The sequence below is a fragment of the Lissotriton vulgaris genome, chromosome 6 (assembly GCF_964263255.1).
Source record: "Lissotriton vulgaris chromosome 6, aLisVul1.2, whole genome shotgun sequence".
Classification (NCBI taxonomy): domain Eukaryota; kingdom Metazoa; phylum Chordata; class Amphibia; order Caudata; family Salamandridae; genus Lissotriton; species Lissotriton vulgaris.
In genome coordinates this window covers 1,487,607,152-1,487,627,263 of record NC_141694.1, presented here as the reverse complement: position 1 = coordinate 1,487,627,263, position 20,112 = coordinate 1,487,607,152, and the positions used below count along the sequence as shown (strand labels likewise).

Below are 20,112 nucleotides of genomic sequence, written 5' to 3'. Positions count from 1 at the left end.
TCAAACAAACAATGCAGTTGTTACGCCCGTGCCTGTCCAGAGTCTCTCAAGTTTCCACCAGATCTCCATAAAATCGACATGTTCTTTATTCACATAACAATCTCAAGGCACAACAAGTACTGAAGAAAATAGTGTCTAATTTCCATTTTGTTTCATTAAGTACCATCAGCAGTTGATGTTGAAGACATTAGTACATGATTTACCTACTTTTGCCAAGTGCCTGTGAACAACAAGCTCTCCACCCCTTCGGAATAGAGCAACAATATGCACACCCTTAAGATTTCACTACATCATATCAACAATACAACCTGTCTTATATTTAGACCCCCCATCAAAAATCTCAAAAATAGGTGCAGCCAAACAAAAATATCAGATCAAGTTCACCATGGGTGCTTGGTTGTTACTTATAAGCTTATGCAGTGCAATATAATAATCAAGCAAATGTATGAATTGGAAAAGCTAGAATTTGATATTGCTGAAGATCTTACAGGTACGTTCACAACACCAAAACCTTGCTCGAGTAATTATTTCCACAGGATTATGTGCATATCTGTGTGGCAGCCAATATCTCGAATATGCCTATGGTAAAAGTCAAATTCAATTTCCCCATTAACTGGACAGTACAGACAATCTAATTGTGGTCAACCACACATGGCACCACCCCTCACAAACACAACATTTGCTTCTCAAAATAACTTTTTCATTCTCATGCATTTATGTATCACTATCACTGAATAGCACATTGCAGATTAGCAGAACAGCCCAGCACCATGTGACTAGGCAATAGCTCACTTAATCTTCCCGACAGCCCCCAGCGCCTTGACACCTTCGGGCAATTGTTTGCGCTTTACAAATACTGGATATTTAACATCAGACTCCTCCGTTCCTGGCACCAAGGCTGCCACTGCGGGCCATGGGCTGCACACTTAAATCTGTGTGACACTACAGAGACCTTCAGCTCTCCCCTAGAGACTCCCCACACATCACATGCAGCGTTTCCTGTACTCAGGCAGGGGTCCCTGTTCCGACACTACAGGAGACTGATGGTTGCGCTGCACAGTTATTGCGAACACTTACACCCATTCGAGTACGCCTAATGCCAGTTGACTTGTGGTAGGTTTGCACCTGCTGCCCACCAGAAGCACCCGGTCATGCAATGCTCAACACTGGCAGAATGAAGAGTGGACCATCACCACAATACTACAACTAGTCTGCCAGCAGGCTACTCCCCAACGATGCCCCCAGTATCTGGAACAACATCTCCGTATCCATAAGGAGCCTCCCCAATGCTTCTCCTATTTGGCAGAATTGAAGACGCACCAGTTTACAGAACACTACATCCCAATGCACTAACAATCCAGTACCCAGAAACCTTTCCTTATCAAATATTGACTATATGCTTGCCTTTGACCGTGTTCAACACTCTCCTGCCTTTTTGACTAAGTTGGCACTACACAAATACCACATATATACCAACTTAGGGCCGGATATGACTACGGCGGTGCGGGCACCGCCGCACCCGCTCTCCGACCGCCCTCTTACGAGTTGTGCGGCTGGACCTTCCATGGGACCGCTGCTACTGCCACGGATCTGTGATCCCTGGTAGTCTTGCAGTGGTCTGAGGCCTGCCATATGCTGGTAGTGCCACTGCGGCACTGCCAGGCGTATTACAAATGTCCTCGCCACCACAGTTTTCATGGCTGTGAGCCCACCATAAAAACTGGCAGTGAGGTAACTGGTGCCTCAGGACCATGGGGACGCATGCACTGCCCACCAGACCAGGAGAAAAGGTCTAATCTGGCAGGCAGTGTCAGGACGGCTTTGGCAGTGTGGCAGCGGGGCGCTGGTGTGGCGTCCCACTGCCAACGTCGTAATCAGGCCCTGAGTCCTTTTCCATGCGATCAGCACAGAAGCAATCGGGGCATTTTCACTATCCGTTTTCAGTCTAATGTACCCCGAGACCAATATAAACTTTAGTTGAATGTGTTGTCTCACTCCTGCAAAATGGCACAGGAAGTAATAAACCATGTCTAGGGCTGATTTTAATTGGGTGGCAATAGTTTTGCTAGAGTAAAAGGAGCAAGATCAAACACCTGCCTATGTTCATATGATTCAAGGAACTTGATAGCCCACCAACTATGTCAGGAGAAGAAATAAACTTAGAAGTAACCATGAACTCATATCTATACCTTACACCACATGCCAATGAGGCCACAAGGAGATTCTTCAACATAATTAAGACACTGCAACGCATATTCCATACCTTGGATACCAACCAAAACCTCAAGTTATCCTCACTCTCAGGATCTCTAAGCTTGACTAAACGAATAGCCTATTCCTTAGAACCCCGTGCTTCATCATATGCAGAATTCAACAAATCCAAAATGCTGCGCAAGACTCCTCCGCTGCCTTCATCCCAGAGAACACGATTCCAATCAAGTAAACATTCTACTGGCTCGCTGTAGCTAGACGACCAATGCTAAAAGCACTAGGTTGACAGAGCCTCCCAATGAAAAGGACCACTGTACCTACAAATTAAATTTCAGCAATACAAACAAAATAAGATACTGCATTGCAGGCTAGAATGGATCGTCATACAGCCTTACAAATTGGAACTTCCTGCCAGCCAAGATTTGAAGCATCCAGGAGCATCTAAAATTCAGAACAGAGGTGAAAACATGTTTGTCCCCAAGATAATTACATCAACTGCTGACCTTGGGATAGAAACAAGGACAATAACCCCTCCTAACAGTATAAACATGGCCCATAGCTCTGGCACAATCCAGAGAGGTCCATTATAACAAGGAGACAGACAAGGGTACCCAATCCAAAGCTCCACCCAAACTAGCTGGAATGACTTCAACATACAGATAGAATGTAATCATGTTGCCATCTCGATCATAACATACGTCTCTCTAATGAATATTCGAGTACCTGCTGCCACTCAGCCGCCATGGGATATAGAGGACTTTAATCATTGCCCCTTCCCACACACACTTCACAGACATAGTAAACAATGTCTACTCTATAACTCTAATCACAAGGTGGAGGGCAGTAATCCTAGTCTTTATGATGGGACCACAAGCCTCAATTTGATTTCATTCATACACCAGTTCACTTCGTTATCTAATAGGCTACAGTAGTATGTAGGCTATAGTAGCCCCCTTATTAACCACTCAGTTATTAACAGACGGGCCTCCCAAAGCTGAAGCAATATGCCACAAATTGCCTATCATCAGAGGACTCTACCATTTTCCACCCTGCAGATGCCAAGAAATCACATACTCTGACCATTGACATCCTAAAAAATATTGCCTCCGAGTGGTCATGACATTGGATTGTCAAAAGAATTTCAGTCGTGATAACGTTCATCCTCTGACACACAAAATTACCACACTTCAGAATAGGTCCGGGATGTATGATATGATGATGCAAGGCTCTTTGAAAAGAGGGTACCTTATCCCTTCTAGTACTAGGTTTGTCACCTTCATGTTATCATCACTAATGCTAATGACATCATCACTAACACTGGAGCGTTGAGGATGGGAGATCAGGTCCTGGGACCAGAGAGTTCAGAAACCCAAAGGATGGCGCCACGGCCTGCCACACTATTCCTCATTATCTGAGGGGCATTACAGCAGTAAGGCTTCCTCCCTCAGGGATCCTTTATCAAATTGGCGGTGTTAATGTGCCAACTAGTGAACTGACATCGCCATCTTGCGTATGGCACCAGACCGAGGAACCATTGTCATGCTTTTGCACCTCAAGTGACCATACTTCTATTCCTTGATACCAATGTTGCTTCCTTCCCAGCACCACCTCTCTTCAGTGGACTCCGGGTCAGGATTTACAACAGGACTCCATCCTCGGAACCCAAAATATCAATGGGGGAGTAGACTTCTCTTTGATTAATAAAACGCGTCTAATAAACAACTATCCATGATTTCCTAATTTTTCTTATTTTACTAGAGTAACATTCAACACTTTGTTATCATTTAACAAGAGGATCATATTCCCATATAGTAGAATTGTTTTGTTTGTCATTCAACTCTAATTCTATGAAAATGAATACCTTAATTGTTTTATTTTGCTTTTGGACATTTGGGCTATGCTCTTATGTGAGTCATTGGCTTTAGCACGGGTTGTTATAAGTTTCTGCAATTTTTCCATCCTCTGTTTCTGCTGCGCTCTTCTCTTTTTTTGCTCTTCTTCCAGCTTTGCCTTTTCCATAATAGATTGCCTGGGTAAGAACACAAACTAATGCTGAGTCTTCTTGAATCTGTCTGGGGCTTCAGGAGACTTCTGAAGGTGACTAGTAGGGCACATTTGAAAGGACCAAAGGAGAGGGAAATGTGAGGAATTTTGGGCATCATCACTATTGAGGAACACATGGTGGGAACACATGGATGGACAAGTAATGTCTTCACTACTTTCACCTAGTTCTAGATGGGAAATTAAGAAATACACACGAAGATTTTAGCTCTCAAGTATTTACATTTGTATGGAATAAAAACTATAAATTACTTCAAAAAGAAGACAGGTACATTTAACTTTGGGAACTTTGTATTCTCTTTGCATTACGAGTTTATGGACTTGTATACTGGACCCGTTAAATATAGTCCACCCCTGTCCCCCCCTTTGTTCAAAAGGTACATTTAACCTAACTGTACAACAGTGAGGCCAAATATTGTAATGACATGATTCAAACGCTTGTTACATTGTTTTATTAAAGGTAAATTAGTAATGTCTTATTCCCTCTAAGTTTGTAATCTTTACAATCAAAATATTGGATTTTAAATTTCACCTGCATCTTTACCTAATAGCTTGTTGACGTCTTTCTGTAGATTCAGTGGTTCTTAAAGGCTCATACTCCAAAGCTTTACAAAGGGATGAATTTGCGCTGTAGCATCCTGAACGTGGCTTGCGCCTTGGAGTCTGGTATGGCCAACGAGTTTCGTACAACTGCTCCTCATCTGCTTGAATGTCCTCCAGGATCTTTTCTTTAGTGGATGCTATTTGCATTGTTCTGAGGCAAAATGGCTCACATATAGTGACAGGTTTAGAGTCTTTCTTTTTGAGGAGTTGTTTCTGAAACTTTCTGTGTAGCTCCTCAAAGTCAGGAACTTGTGAGTTGATTTTGGGCTTATGCTGCAGTTCCTCTGAATGTAAACATTTATGTTTGTGCGTGGTCAACTGACGGGATGCCAAAAAGCTTCTGGGCTCAACTGAGTTTCGTAAGAGCTCTTGAGCTCTCATTTGCATTTTAATCCCTCTGTAGAGCTCCTCTTCCTCTAACCTGTCACTGTTATTGCTGCTGTAGATTGACTTTGGAACAGGCTTTGCCTTAAATGGGCGTGCCTTCTTTTTAGGAGCTGGGAGGGCTTCTAGCTGCTCTTTCACCATTTCTTTCTTTCGCTCTTCTCTCTCGATAAACTGAAAAGGTTGTTGTGATGCCAAAAGAAGGTCTCTCCTTCGATCCTTCACAAATTTACGCCGTTCTTCATTTCTTTCCATGATTTCACGATAAAGTGGGAGGAAAACAGACGCTGGCACCGGATTAGCTTTAAACTTCTTTTGACATTCTGCTTCTTCCTCCAGATATTTCTTAAGTAAGCTGTTCTCCATTTCAACTTCAGACTTGGTTTTGATACAGTGTTGTTTTTTCTTAGCTTCTCGCAGAGTCATTGCGAAAGGTTCAGGAACTGTAATCTTTGGGGACCACTCCTTTGCCTTCTTTTCCCTTTTAAGCCTGGGGGACTTTTCTTTGCGTTCCACATAATCCTCGACAGAAAATCCATTCCACATTTTTAGGATCTGCTTCTCTACCGGTGTTAAAACTCTTAGTTCACTGAATGAACGTTTATCATTTACATCATCATCAGAGTCTTCTGAAGGACTGGAGTTCATGCTATTTAAGTCCAGCTCTGAAAAGGATTTTTGGAAATGATTTTTCTTGGATGAATCTGATTTCCACGGTGATCTGGAAAAGAAAATACAATTTGTTAATACCATCCATTTGTGCTTAACAGGTCAGGTCCAATCTTAGCTGAGGACTCTCATTGCAACATGGCTGGGAGGAAGATGAGTGGTGATTGGGATGTTATTAGAAGGGAACAGCATCACCACTGGCTCAGTGTGAGATCCTAACCGAGAAAACCAATGATGTTCGGTGAACTGCTACAGTAACTAGTTCTAGGGAAGACGGGACATCAATCTGGGGGCGACTTTAATGTCCCCCTAATCACAGCTGTACATAACAGCTTGTGCCAAATTTTAGAGTCTCCCTGCATTAGACAGACTGCAAAAGCTCTAGGGTCATGACTTTGCCCAAACTCTTGGCCATTGCAGAGCTTACAATTTGCAAAATCACAGGCCTTACAACAGCAAACAGGGAAGTACAAAGTGCACACCACGAATCAGTAAAGTCTTCCTATTTATTTAGGAACCAGAAGGAGGAGAAGGTGGCATGAAAGGTGCGCCCCCCCCTCCTGGTTCAACATATCTAACATAGCAAAGGCCCAGCATAAAGCAAACCACTGATTGGATTCCATATTTGGCCTTCACTCATGGCAGAAGAGAACTGTAACTGTAAAGGTCAATCTGATGACTATAACAAAGCACTCTCTTTTTTGCTAGAACAGGGTGTAGCCAGGTATGTCTTCAAATACGAAACCAAAGGAACATCACATAAACCAAAAATAAAGGCACATCATCCAAGGCATCATTCTCTGCGTCCCTCTTTATCTATTCTGGGAACCTAACATTGAGGGGGGAAGAGTTAAGATGTGGGGAGTGTGATGAGCATGAAAGGACGGAAGACATAACCTAGTACAGGAAGACAAGGTGGTTTCAAAGCACCCGTAAAAAACAAACCCGACTGGATGGGAAAGTTACCTTACAGCATGCGTGTCCTGCTTGCAGTGCGGCACCACTCCTTGCAAATGAAGCTTTCGTTGGTACATGGATTCCAGCTGGGCCATGGTCTCAATGTGGGCTTTCTTTAGCTGCTCCAGCTGGGTGTAGTACTCGTTATTTGATGGATTCATTTCAGCAAGGTGGGTCCGGATAAGAAAGTCGCGATCTACACTTTGATTGGCAGTTTGGTCACTCTCTGCATCAGAGCCAGAGTCAAAATCATCCTTAAGAAAGAGACAATAAAACCCCCTTATGGTTTGCCATCATCACAGAGAACAAAGAAAGGTGAGCTGCTACTGATGCATAAAATCTAGGGGCGGGTTTAACAAAGGCCTTTGTCATATACAACATGGAGGAAACTGCTGCTGTGTCAGACCCGATGAGCCTGCACATCTTTTCTATCACTGGGACACACAGGGCCAGATGTGCTTTGCTATGTATAGGCCAAAGACCACCCAACGGCTAGAGTTTTTGGGAGGGAAGGGGTAGACAAATATGCCTCCACTATAAAATAACACAACCTGTGAATTTCTCCACTAATTATTCTATCGATATTTGACAGTGCAGAATACCTCCAGTAACACACTTAACAAGACTGCAGATAATTTCTGGTTGGCATCAATGTGCATGAGTAAATAGACTTCACTGTCTCACAGAAAATGCCCACTGCGCCACAGAATGTGCCAAACATTTTGTAATTGGTGTTAGTGAGTATATCAGTATTTCTGCAACAGAATGTAACCAATGTGTCAATTTTTGGGAATGCCCTAACACCGTGACAATGGAAATGTGTGGTGCCAGCCACGTGGCACCTGTGGTAACAGGACTGTGCTCACCCACGGCCCCTAAGAGATGTTAGTTAAATGCAGAATAAGGTGTAATGCCCCAAGAAGGGTTTGTGAAGGGTTAGCTGTAGTACAGCCACAACAGCCTACCCTCAGGTGAGAAGAGCAACCTGTTAGCAAAACCTTAGCATGATTTACCTGCTTGATCTAGAAGATATCAGTGGTAACTCAGTTACTTTTAGCGTCTACCAACACCATACACAGACACACAATGCTAACTCACAATGTCCTTCTGCCAGTTTCCCACAGAGGACAAGGCTCCATTCATTGTTTTTGAGCCTGTGGGAGACGGTCACTTGCCCTATATGGACAGATGTGGGCGATATGTGATGGGGCACCGACACTGGCCGATGTCTCACAATGGGGGCAAGGGTTGAGGAAGAAAAAGGCAGATAATCTTAGAAGGCACAAAACATTAAAGTAGTAACAAACTTAGCGTGTGCTCCTTTTTGGGACTAATTCCACCTTCTTGTGAAGTCACACTCCAAGGGCCCTGCACCAACCCCATGGAGAAAATAATTGCTCAGTTCTGCACACATGGATCCGGTAGTGATTAAACTGTATCAGTGGATGATGGTGAGCACCGCCTGGTGCTTCTTTCACAGGAGTGGGACTTTTTAGTTCCATGGTGCCTACGAAAAATAATGTTAGCTGGCCTGGCTACTTGCATTGTCCCCTCTGGCATTCCTACTCAGGACCAAGATTGGAATATCAGTCCCTTGCACCCAAGCCAACGCCCATATTCCTTGGTCTAGTCCTAGAATGATATATATATTTTTAGGTGTGAGTTCAGGAGGAGGCGGCCTAGACAGACAGAAGAGGCAGGGTTGGAAGTGGTTTCAATTAACTTCTGGGTCGGCGGCCCAAAGCCTTCTGTGTGCTCGCCACATAGATGGGAGGGTCAACAGGTGCAGGAAAAGGCCCAACCTCTGGGATCCTGCGAAGCTTGTGGGGGTTGACACCACAGGACCATGAGGGACTATCCTGAAGCACTGTGGCTCTCTCTCAACATAGTGGAATCCCAGCGTGGAACCGGGGAGAGACGTAGCACAGCATGCACACACCCTGTCATAAGCAAGATGGAGGCTGATGTCACCGATGCCTCAGTGATACATGATGTTAAGTATGATCTTGCGTTGTGCCTCCATGCTGTGAAAAGCCCTTGGTGATGCCACTCCAGTTTATAGCAGGAGCCATCGACTAAGGGGCTTAACAGCGGAGCTTGAGGGAGCCAGATGACGTATGTGTGAACGGCATGTGCGCTCCCCCAACCTATTCCTGGAGCATGGTAGCTAGCTCTGAGGCCCAGTTGAGTCCACACACCATCTGCACCCTCCTCATTTGCTGGAAACTATTTTCATCGCTCAGGGATTTCAAGTCACAAAATTAACAGTGCGTGATTGATTGATCATTTTGTGGAACAGAAAATGCCATGGAACCGGATCTTTTGGTACTTAAAAAGGCCGTGCAACAATCAAAACACATATCTTGTAAACAGGTGGGCTTCTAGGCGCTAACACTTAAGAAGATGGTTAGATTCTAAACAAGGAGGCTTTGTGGGATTGCACCGCACAAACAGATCTTCTATGTATCTAAGTGCAGTATGGTTAATAGCACATAGAGATTTGAACAAAACTCGTTTATGATTGGGCAACCAGCTAAATGTCTTCAGATGACAGGAAACCTGGAGTTTCCAATTCAGTTTAAGAATCAACCAGGCTTATGCATCCAAGAGAAGTAGCAATTAAGCTGCAATTGCGTCTTATTCAATATAAGATACTTCATCTTGTCTACTTTGACACTGCAAGATTACACAAAAAAGGGAGAGCTCCGAATCCAGAGTGCCTCAGAAGTGGTACCGGAATTGAAACTTTTGTACATACCCTATGGGAATGCACTAAAATTTAAAGCTACTGGGGTAAAATAGTGGCCGAGCTTAATAAAATACTAGAGGCACAATTGGAAATGGAGATTAGATTTCTCCTCTTAGGAATTCCCACAGAAGTAGAAATCCCGAGGCGTAAACTCATTTTGGCAAACCTGGGGTTGGTTGTGGCCAGACGGTATGTAGCTAGATATTGGGGGGCCCCGAAAGTACCAACTCTGAAAGAATTGAGAGCAAGTCTTGATTTGAATATGGTGGCGGAACAAGTATCGTATAAAGCCTGGGGTTGTCCACAGAAATATCATAAAATATGGGCGCCGTGGATAGAGTATTACAACCTGGAAGTGGAAGGGGACGAGGAAAATGGGGACTCACAACGGGGAAGGCTTCAGGAGACATGTTGAATGTTGTATTGTTTATACCTCACTATGCCACTGTGGAGGAAATTTCGTAATGTACGGTGTATTCATGCTTTATTTTTTGTTTTGTATTATAATCAAAAAAATAATTTATTAAACAAAAAGAATCAACCGGGCTGTAGCATTTTGTATGACTCTTAGTAATGAATAATAAACTGGGAAAGACACAGAAAAAGGGAGTTACAGGAGTCCAATCTCCACAATATCAGGGACTGGATCACAGTTTTCCAATTTGATGGAAGATGTAGTGGAAGTAATCCATGACATATGTTCCTGAAAAGTCAGGTGTGAAACCAATAATGAAGAATCTCAAGGTCATCGGGGAGGAGGGGACCCGTGCTCTAATGCTCCCCAAAACTCCATCTGGACCCTGTTTGAGTAAGGTGGACTCACTCGCCGCAAGTCCAGTCAGATGATGTTAAAACAGTGTACTTTAACTGCTGTAGAGCCCACCAAGAGAATTCAGCCAAACATCCCTCAGAGATGTTCACAATGGTTATGCATTATGTGCTCAGAATAACAAAAGTTAAGCCCTGCTATACGACCCCGATTTACAGCATCCACTATTTACATTCCTCGCTTGCAAATGTAGAACTAGAACTGACACCCTTTTAGTGTACTTTTTCAAGTCTGACTATATGATTTAAGAATAAAGGCCGTTCTCTATACATATGTAGCACGTCGGTATTTGTGGTTAATATAAAAGTCATGTCACTTGTTGCTATAAAATTTCTGATGACTGCCCATAAATATTTTTTTATTTTTTATTTTTTTTGTCCTCATATTGCCACCTTGGTTTTGTTTTTATGATGATATCTAATGGTGTACAAGCGGAGTGCTGTCTCAGATTGTTAATATCTGGCAGGGCTTAACTTGACCAACGATGCTCTGCCCATAAATATTAAAAGCTGTTGGTAATAACTGTATATAAAGAGGAGCTCTCTTTTCCAGAGCTTTTCTCTTGGCTGTCCCGGGTGTCATGATCATTACAATCAAGCTACATAATCAGAGTGCTCCAAGATGGCTATACTAGGTTATGAGCAATCTATATCAAGTATTCAAAACAAACAGAAATGGTCCATGCTTTTTTGCATTCTATGTTACATCACATAGAACAGCTGGAGATTGTCTGTGCTTTCAGATACATATTTATGATTTTTTTTAAAACACTTCAAGCTAAAGTTCTGGTGAATTTGACAGTTTACGTTAGTAAACAGAAATAGATTAACAAAGATTCTGAATTCTGTAAATTAGAAGTTTCCACCTACAATTCGTACAGATTTCCGCATTTTAGGGGAATGATACAAATCCATGTCGTGCTCATTGGATTATCGATTTTAACTCTTACTGCATTATTCAAATTTCTGTGCCAGTTGGACAATGCACAACAGTAAGTAATGCAAACATCTACATTTGCATGTGCTTTACTTAGATTGGGAAATATTTTTCATGTAAAAAAAAGCGTTGCTCTGCCCACCAATAAAATATGAGGGCAGGTGAGAGTTTATCATATACCGTTTTTGAATATTCTCAAGACATGTTGGTCACTAACTGAAGGGGCTGATAATGGGTGTCAACAACTCACAAAACTAAAATTATTTGGATGTTTACTGCCTTCCTGACAGCACCTCCAAAGCCCCATCCCTGGTACCATTAGACATTCTCACAATTAAGCATAAACATCCAATTACAGAGAAATCACACATATTTGCGGATTTTCCACAGTTTTAGGTTACACCTCTTGGTGTAAATGTCCTCCTAACTGGATCACGTGAATCACTGTCAGCGAATAGGCCACGTTGCACCGCATGCGTGTAGAACACATGCCGTTACAACAACCACATTGTTACATCGCAGACCATTACAACGCAATTCATTACAACGACTTGCTGCAGGGGAGGGCGCTGGATGTTGGAATAGTATAATTTACGATGTTTACCCGGTCAGCCATTAGCGCCTTGGAGTGGTACGTGCTAGTTCAGCTTAGTTGTATAATCAGTGTTGGGAAATTTGTTGTGATGTGGCAAAAATAAGCAAATATTGCAAATTCAGTGCCTTAAGCATTCACAGGTTAAAGTGGGGAGGATCCGAAGGGAACAAACTTGCCAGTTTTTTTTGTAATTTAACAAAAACAGTTCCCCAATTTTTTGATAAAGACATCCACCCCAGTTCATTTCAATAGTTGAGCTGCCTCTGCTGAAAAGGGGGGGGGGGGGGGGAGGGGGATATCTCCTGTGCTGTGGAGCATTTAAGGGAGAAACAAGCCTTTTCGCCAGGATGCCTGCTCCCTGGAAGAAATGAAAATGTGTGCAAGTGAATAATTTGCAAACATAAAGGCTGCTTGGAAGGAAGCCAGATTTGGCTTTAATTGATTGAATTGCTTGAAGTTTTATGATGACAAAGATTTAGTCTTTTTGAGAGGCACTGTTAACGGTGTTAGCAGGCAAGTTCTGGAGTGCCTGCTATTAAGGGCACTTTAAAAAAACTCTAGTACTAATACAGTCTAGTTGTTTATGAGTAAAATTTATATTTTGAAAAATCTTGATCAAAAACATAAATCTTTTTGCACATTTTGCAGCCGCCTATCTTGTACTGTGTAATGTAAGTCTAAAATAATGACTTACATAGTCACAGTGCGTCTTTCTGTCACAGGCAGGTGGCACCTTTTAGCACTAAAATTAGTCAAGTCCCTATTCCTCACTGCGCCAATGACAAAGGAATTTGGTAGGTCTTGTGGTGATGCTCTAGTTGCTTTGGCTGTGCGGGCACCCCTATACTAGAAGTTGACCATTCTACTGTTCAGTGGGTCCTTGTTTTATACGTGATCAGAAGGGAACAGACCTGCAAAGACCCAACAAGCAGGACCACCCAACGCACAGTTCCAGAAGAGATACCCTCAGAAAGCAGCAGGAACGCAAAAGCCGCAATGGAACAAGGGAAATTATTACCGGTGTGGAAGCCAAACACATGCCGGCAACGACAAAGTCTGCCCAGTCTTCAGGGCCAAATGCTCGTACTGTGGGATTATGGGACACAACGAAAAGGTGTGCTGGCGCCGACCCAGGAAGACAGAGGTGAAATACGTCGCCCAAGACGGCAAAGAGGAGGAAGAAATACCAGGAGAAGAAGAAGAAGAAGAGGATGTCTTGTGCATAGATGACCAAGTCCTTGGAATAAACTGCACGGGATCCAAGAAGCCGGTACTAAAAATGATGATCGGCGGAGTAGAAATCGACATAGTGGCGGGCTCAGGTTCCCCATACACGATAATTCAACGAACGGTGTGGGAAAGAGACTTTCAACACAAGACAAAGGCAAGCTTAACTTCCCCGAACATACGTCCAGTTACGTACACAGGCGAACCGATACCCATGGTAGGGTATTGTCCTCTCACGTTCGGATTTAAAGGGCAGACAGCGGACGGCAAGCTGTATGTTGCCGAGAAGGGTCCTTCGGTCCTGGGATGGATCGATCAAGGCGCCCTAGGAATTCAACTTAACAGCCGGAGGAGTCAACCAAGTCCTAATGATGGACACCGAACAAGAATACAAAGAGGCCACGTGGAAGAGAGAATACCCGGAGGTCTTCAAGGGATGACCAAATTCACGCACAGAATACGCTTAAAGGATGGAGCACGACCGGTAAGCCACAAGGTCCGCAACATTCCATTCAGAAGCAGGGAGGCGGTGCAGGAAGAACTAATACGCCTGGAAAGGAGCGGAATCATTGAAGCAATCGAAAGTGCCGGGTGGCTAGCGCCTCTCGTCGTTGCGCAGAAACCGAATGGGAAAGTGCGTCTGTGTGTAGACCTAAGGGAACTGAACAAGAACATATGGGTGGATAAGTTCCCGCTACCCTGGTTCAATGAGATGCTATCAAAGACGAAAGGGATAAAGTGGTTCTCCACCGTGGATCTCTCATCCGCGTATCATCAAATTGCCTTACATCCTTCATAACGCCGTTTGGATGTTATAAATCCCTGAGGATGCCGTTTGGACTAGCATCAGCTGCAGCAGTATTTCAAAAACTTATGCATAGACTGTTCCAAAAGTTAGATGGTGTGCAATACTTCCAAGACGATATCCTCATAATGGGAAGGTCAAAAAGCGACCACGACGCAAAGCTACACACCGTGTTGTCCATACTGGAGCAAAACGGGCTCACAACGGAATGGGCGAAATGCAAGTTTGGCATAAGAGTGGTGACCTACCTGGGTCATGAGATCAGTGAAAAGGGAATAGAACCAAAGAGAGCTAATGTGTCAGCCATCAAGGACGCACCCACGCCAACGAGGAAGGAGGACATTAGCTCGTTTTCAGGCATGGCGGAATTTTACAGTAAATTCATCCCGCATTTTGCGTCCAAAACCCATCATCTAAGACAACTGTTGAAAGAGAGGAACACATTTATATGGTCCAGCGAGGAGCAAACGGAGTTTGATGTGCTGAAACAAGACATCTACAATGCCGTAACCCTCAAAGGATTCGACCAAGCCTCTTTGTCCATACTGACCACTGACGCGAGCTCCGGTCACAGAGACATCTGCAGTGATCAAATTAAACATTAGAGGTTTTGTCATGTAAAATAGTGGATTTTCCACTGATTAGTTCATCTTCTGGTTATTTTTCATTTAAGGTGCATGCGTTATTCTATATGTAATTACCATAAAGTGAAAGACCAACATTGTTACAGAATATTTTGCTCTTCGGCCATGTATTTGACCCCCACCACCGAGGCACTTAAGATTACAGTTCCTAACTATTTTTAATGCACTTCAACCACTGCAAGCATTACACGTCACAACATCAAATAAGGAAAGGGCTGGCTAAAGAAAGGTTTTACATGGTTAGAAGAAATACACGCATTGATGGAGACCAGAGACAAGACACTTCAGACCCGCCAATGGGACTAAGTGGTTGTTGATTTTCTTTTACGCAACTTTTGTTAAAAGGACCATGCAGTGTAGAAAACAAAACCTCTTTACCCAGTCCTGCATCACTAACAGTCACCACTAATCGGAGTTCTAGAATGTTCCTTTGGTTGATCACAGTGAGCTGGTATTTGAGATCTACTGTGACATCATTCGCCGAAAGTCCCTTTAATGCGTCACCTGCATATATATGGTCTGTGTAAACCAGTGGTCCAAGTGGGCGGGATCGGAGAAGCATGACGTGCCCATAGTTTTTTAATTTACAGTTCTCCTACTTCTGTGAAAAGACAACCATCCCATATTATTTTTGAGTGGTATTGGAAAGGAGTTACCAGCTGAGAGGTGAGGTGTGTGCTTTTAAAAGGGGCGTAACACAGACCCCTGCACCCAGTGACCTTCTAGCCTCTAACTATTCTTCACTGCTTCAACCAGGATTCAATTTCGTATATCTCTGGTTAGACACAGACCTCTGCAGTGCATTAACTAATAGAGGTTTCATAAAGTACGATAGTGCATTTCCCAATGATTCACTTTCATTTAATTTACATTTAAGCTGTTATTTTGAATGTACATGCCTGAAAATGAAAGACCAAAAAATGTTACAGCATATTTTGTTTTTATTAGATACGCCCCACCCACATTGCGCAGTGCATCACGGTTCCCTTACTGTTTTTAACGCACTTCGACTGCTGTTTTTAACAGTCTTGTGAACTGTAGCCCTCGCCTCAGCAGACAGCAGGGCACTTCATGACCTCTCAGCCAAATGAACTTTATACCTGCTATCCTGTAATCCAAAACAGTGTTAAGCTTATTTAGAGATTTGTGGGATAGAACCATCTGTCACCACAGACTGGAAAAGGACAACAGTGTGAACTGGGGATGAACTAGCCTCTGATTCCGGTGCAGGGACTGAGGTGCACTCATACTGCATTTTAATGTTTGAAACAATGTAAATAAACCATAAAATACAATTCTTAAACTAACTCCTTGCCTGGCACTATTTGCAGTTTGTTTTGAGCCAGTGAGGAAACCAGCAATAGAGGGAAATAAATGGTGCTCCGGTTTTTGATTAAAAGGATCCGGGTGGCGGATGGGCGGCAGGCTGCCGGAGTAACAGCCTCAGGGGTTTCTGTATGAGAGGCAGAGACTAACAATAGGAACCACGCCTCTGAAGATGGATTATACATGTGAACTCTGGGGTCCCAGAGTGTTTCTATCACATGAGACTGTTGAGGAAGATGCCACCTTTTGTTGCCCAGTATCTGTGGGAATCTGTGGTGAGAGCTGGGATTTTATCCAGAATATTCAACAGCAATATTGGTTATCTAGGGCTTCTTATCGGTGCTATTTTGGTGCTGCAGCAGGTTCAGAACATAGCGGTGAGGCGATCCTACCCAGAATACACAATGACAATAACTTAACTGGGGCTTACTGTCAGCAGTATTGAGTGTGCACCGGGTTCAGATCATGGGGGTTAATTTTACCCAGAATGCACAATGGCAACATCTGGGGGTTCCTGTCAGTGGGAATCTGAGGCAGCAGCGGTTTCAGAACATAGCAGGGAGGAGATTCTAACTACTAGGGTATACCACGTATAACTGTGTGGCGCTCTCTTCTGTTGTCTGCAGTTGCGCCATTTCTTCACATTTCATATTGTCCATAACACCAGAATACATTATGTAATATCTGTGATCGAAGTCTTCCTATAGGAGGATTTTTTAGACTGCAGAGGGTTCACAACATGGCGATAAGGCGATACTCTCCAGAACGCACCATGGCAACATTTACTCTGGGTTCCCCGTCAGGATGATTGTGAACGTGCAACAAGTTCAGGACTTGGAGGTGAGGCGAGCCTTCCCAGAACACATAATGCTAATAACTTACTTGGGGGTTTCAATCGCCATGTTTGTGAGGCTGCAACTGGTGCAGAACATTGAGATGAGGCAATTCTATCCTGAAGACACTATGCAATAACTGTTATCCGCGGATTCCTGTTGGCATAATTTTGAGGCTGCAACGGGTTCAGACCACGACGGTGAGACGTTCCTATTCAGAAAAACACTTTATAATAGCACTATGGCAATATTTGTTATCTGGACCTTCCTGTCTGCATGATTGTGAGGTTGCAGCAGGTTTCATGACAGGGCAGTGAGATTAGTTTTCAATCTATACAAATTCATTTATGAGTTTATGAGTGCCAGGTGCTTCTCAAGAGCTGCCTCTGGCTCATTGGACACATTTAAGGTACTTTGTGTTTGTCCACGATGCTTGATACGATCTCAAACCCTAGTACATTTGAGTGAGACACTTTTATCATGCTCCTCGCCGCGCTCTGTGCTCAGGCCACCTCTCACTGTTCACCATTCAGTGCTTCAAAGGTTCCTTTCTTAACGGTAGGAACATTTAGGTTATTGTCCCTTAGATTTCAAAACAACCACAATTTGCCTCTTTGAAAGACTGTTAACCATGGGAGCTTTAGGGAAAGCCTCAAATACCACCAATTTCAAAGATACCTGGGACTTCTTTCTTTGGCAGTCCTAGCACCAAGATACCTTTAGGTAAGTGTGCGCCCGCAAGCACACTACTCAGTCAATACACCAGAGCCAATTTTTAAGACAAAATGAAGCAGCTGTTTTTAAGCATGAATGTGAAGACAGTGAAAGACTAACTTTGGCATTGATTTCCAATTAGGCTACATAGAAATAGGCAAGAATAATATTGGCTTGACTTTTTACTAAGGAAAGTGCTGAGCTGTGTTTTAGATTATCTGCATAAATAATGCAGCAGTCGCAGAGCTCCTACGTAATGAACAATAGTCTTAGTTTTGATTTGAAGGTTTCATTGTTCCTTTACTGAAGAGCTTGATTTGTAATGAAAGAAAAAGGATAAGCGCAAGGCCCTAAAGTTTTTCTAAAGAGCCAGTCCTGGTGAATACTTGATTGTCTTGTCTTTATGCCTCTTTCTCCCACAATACACTTCCTGTTTATCTCACTATGGCAGTGTCCAATGCAAGATAAGAGGGTAACTCAATACGCAGACCAGAGAGTTAAGAGAAGCATCAGGTTTATTCCATACACCTCAGTCACAGCATGCCAACTGCCAATTCCGAAGCGCGCAAGCTCCTCACTCTGCATTCTAGATCTTCATGACCGCAATATTCCACTTTTCTAGTCTATTCCACAATGTTATGGTATTTTCTACAGTGCAAGCAATACGGGTGAAGGACAGATACCACACATCTTCCTTTTTGCAAAAAAATATATGTTCCTCAGATTTCCAAGCCAGAAAGCATGGAAACACAATAGTGAATATTGTATTTGAAAAGGACAAGCGAAATACACAAATACGTTAAGTAAGGATTTTATTCCATGGCTTCACAGAATTAAAATCAGGCATGAGTACCACATTACACTTCCAATGATAAGGGGAACTTAACAACAATGAAATAACTGTTGCTGTATTACTTGACTAAGTAATCTTTTAAGAAACTCGGGGGCGAGTCACCCGTTCACTTGATGTGACTAGAACCGCAGTGTTTTTTCCATTTTGTATAACCGGACAGTCGTTCATATGTCCACTTCTGACCTTGCTTCCTAGTTTTTTTCATGTGTCTCCGAATTATGTCCAGGCCAGTAATATTTCCGTATCCTCCCAGATTCCATATTCTACCATACTGTGTCTCGACCAACGCATTGCAAAACAGCTTTATGGGTTCAGAAAATTTTGACCATTGTTTGTTACCAGTTGGAACTTTCACTCTTACCCAATCAGCCACTTTAAACTCGATAACCTCTGCCTTATGCAATTTGTCAAACTTCTCCTTGCGGGCTACCTGCAACTCTAACTCGTTTTAACTTCACTTTTAGCCAACATTAACCCTCACCCAGTCTTTATGCCATTTCCATCACCCAGGTACCCGTCCAGAATTGGGCGTCTTACTCTTTAACAACTCGAAAGAAGTCATACTGGCTGATTGATGAGGAGTTAAGCGATAAGCCTCTGTTCCCCTCCACACTTCCTCTTTCCAGCTCAACCAATTAGCTCTTGCCAGCTGATAACCCTCTGTAAGTGTTTTGTTAAATCTTTCTACTGCCCCATTGGTTTCTGGGTGATATAGGACACTAGGTTTGTGCGTTATTCCATTACATACATAAATTCCTTCATTTCTAAGGAGTAAAACTGAGCACCATTGTCAGTTAAATGGGTGTTGGGTAGTCTCTCTCATAAGAAGACCCCTAACAGGAAGTTTATACCAGAGGTTGAGCTGATGTCAGAGACAAATTTGATTTCTGGCCATCTTGAATACAAGTAGACTAAAACTAGAATATATAGGGAATTTTTATTGTCTGGCAGTGGCCCACTGTTATCCACTGCTACATCTGTCCAAGTACGTTTCGGTAGGGTGCAACAATGTATAGGTTGAAAGTGCAATTTTGCAACCTTATCACTGGAGGAGCAGGCTATGCAATTTTTTAATCTCGCTTTCTACCAGTGCATCCATCCCAGGCACCCAAAAGTCTAACCCCAACCTTTGCCAGGTTTTGGTGATTCTCAGATGGCCTTCAGGTGCTATATCAATCAGTTTTCTCCAGAGTTTTTTTACTAGGTATCAATTTTGTGCTTCTTAAGAGGTATCCATCTACTTCTGATAATTCTTCTTTGAGCATCCAACATGGCCTCAGCCGCTCTTCATTCTTTTCTACACCATCCCACCCCTGGATTAACAAATCTAGACCTTTACTTAGAATGGGATCTGTTTACAACTCTTTTATTCAATTTCCCTCCTCAACCTCCACTTTGGTGATAACACACATTTTCTTGGTGTAATTATATATACACACTTTGGTTCTCACAGACTTTCTCTTAATTTTCCGTGTCATCAACCAATCGGGACAAGCAATCTGCTGCAAAGTTACATGTACCAGGGATATATTGTACGGCAAATGTGTATTCTCGTACATTATTGACCCATCTTTTAATTCTATTGGAAATTGCCTTCAGCCCCTTTTTTGTAAACACATTGAGTTGCTTGTGGTCTGTCCTTAAATTGAACACAGTCCACCATATGAAGTTCTTGAACTTGTTTACTACAAATGCTTCTTTTTCGATTACAGCATA

The 20,112-nt window shown here is 43.0% G+C and overlaps 1 protein-coding gene across 2 annotated transcripts in view; it reads right to left on the bottom strand.

Moving 5' to 3' along the window:
* Positions 1 to 20,112, bottom strand: part of FAM161A (FAM161 centrosomal protein A) — a 134,638-nt gene that overhangs the window by 39,599 nt on the left and 74,927 nt on the right. For both annotated transcript variants that reach the window (XM_086927641.1, XM_086927642.1), the window contains 2 exons: positions 6,895 to 7,139; positions 4,817 to 5,980 (listed from right to left, as the gene is read on the bottom strand). In XM_086927641.1, the coding sequence (XP_086783767.1) occupies positions 4,817 to 5,980; positions 6,895 to 7,139 (1,409 nt within the window). The remainder of the gene's footprint in view (positions 1 to 4,816; positions 5,981 to 6,894; positions 7,140 to 20,112) is intronic.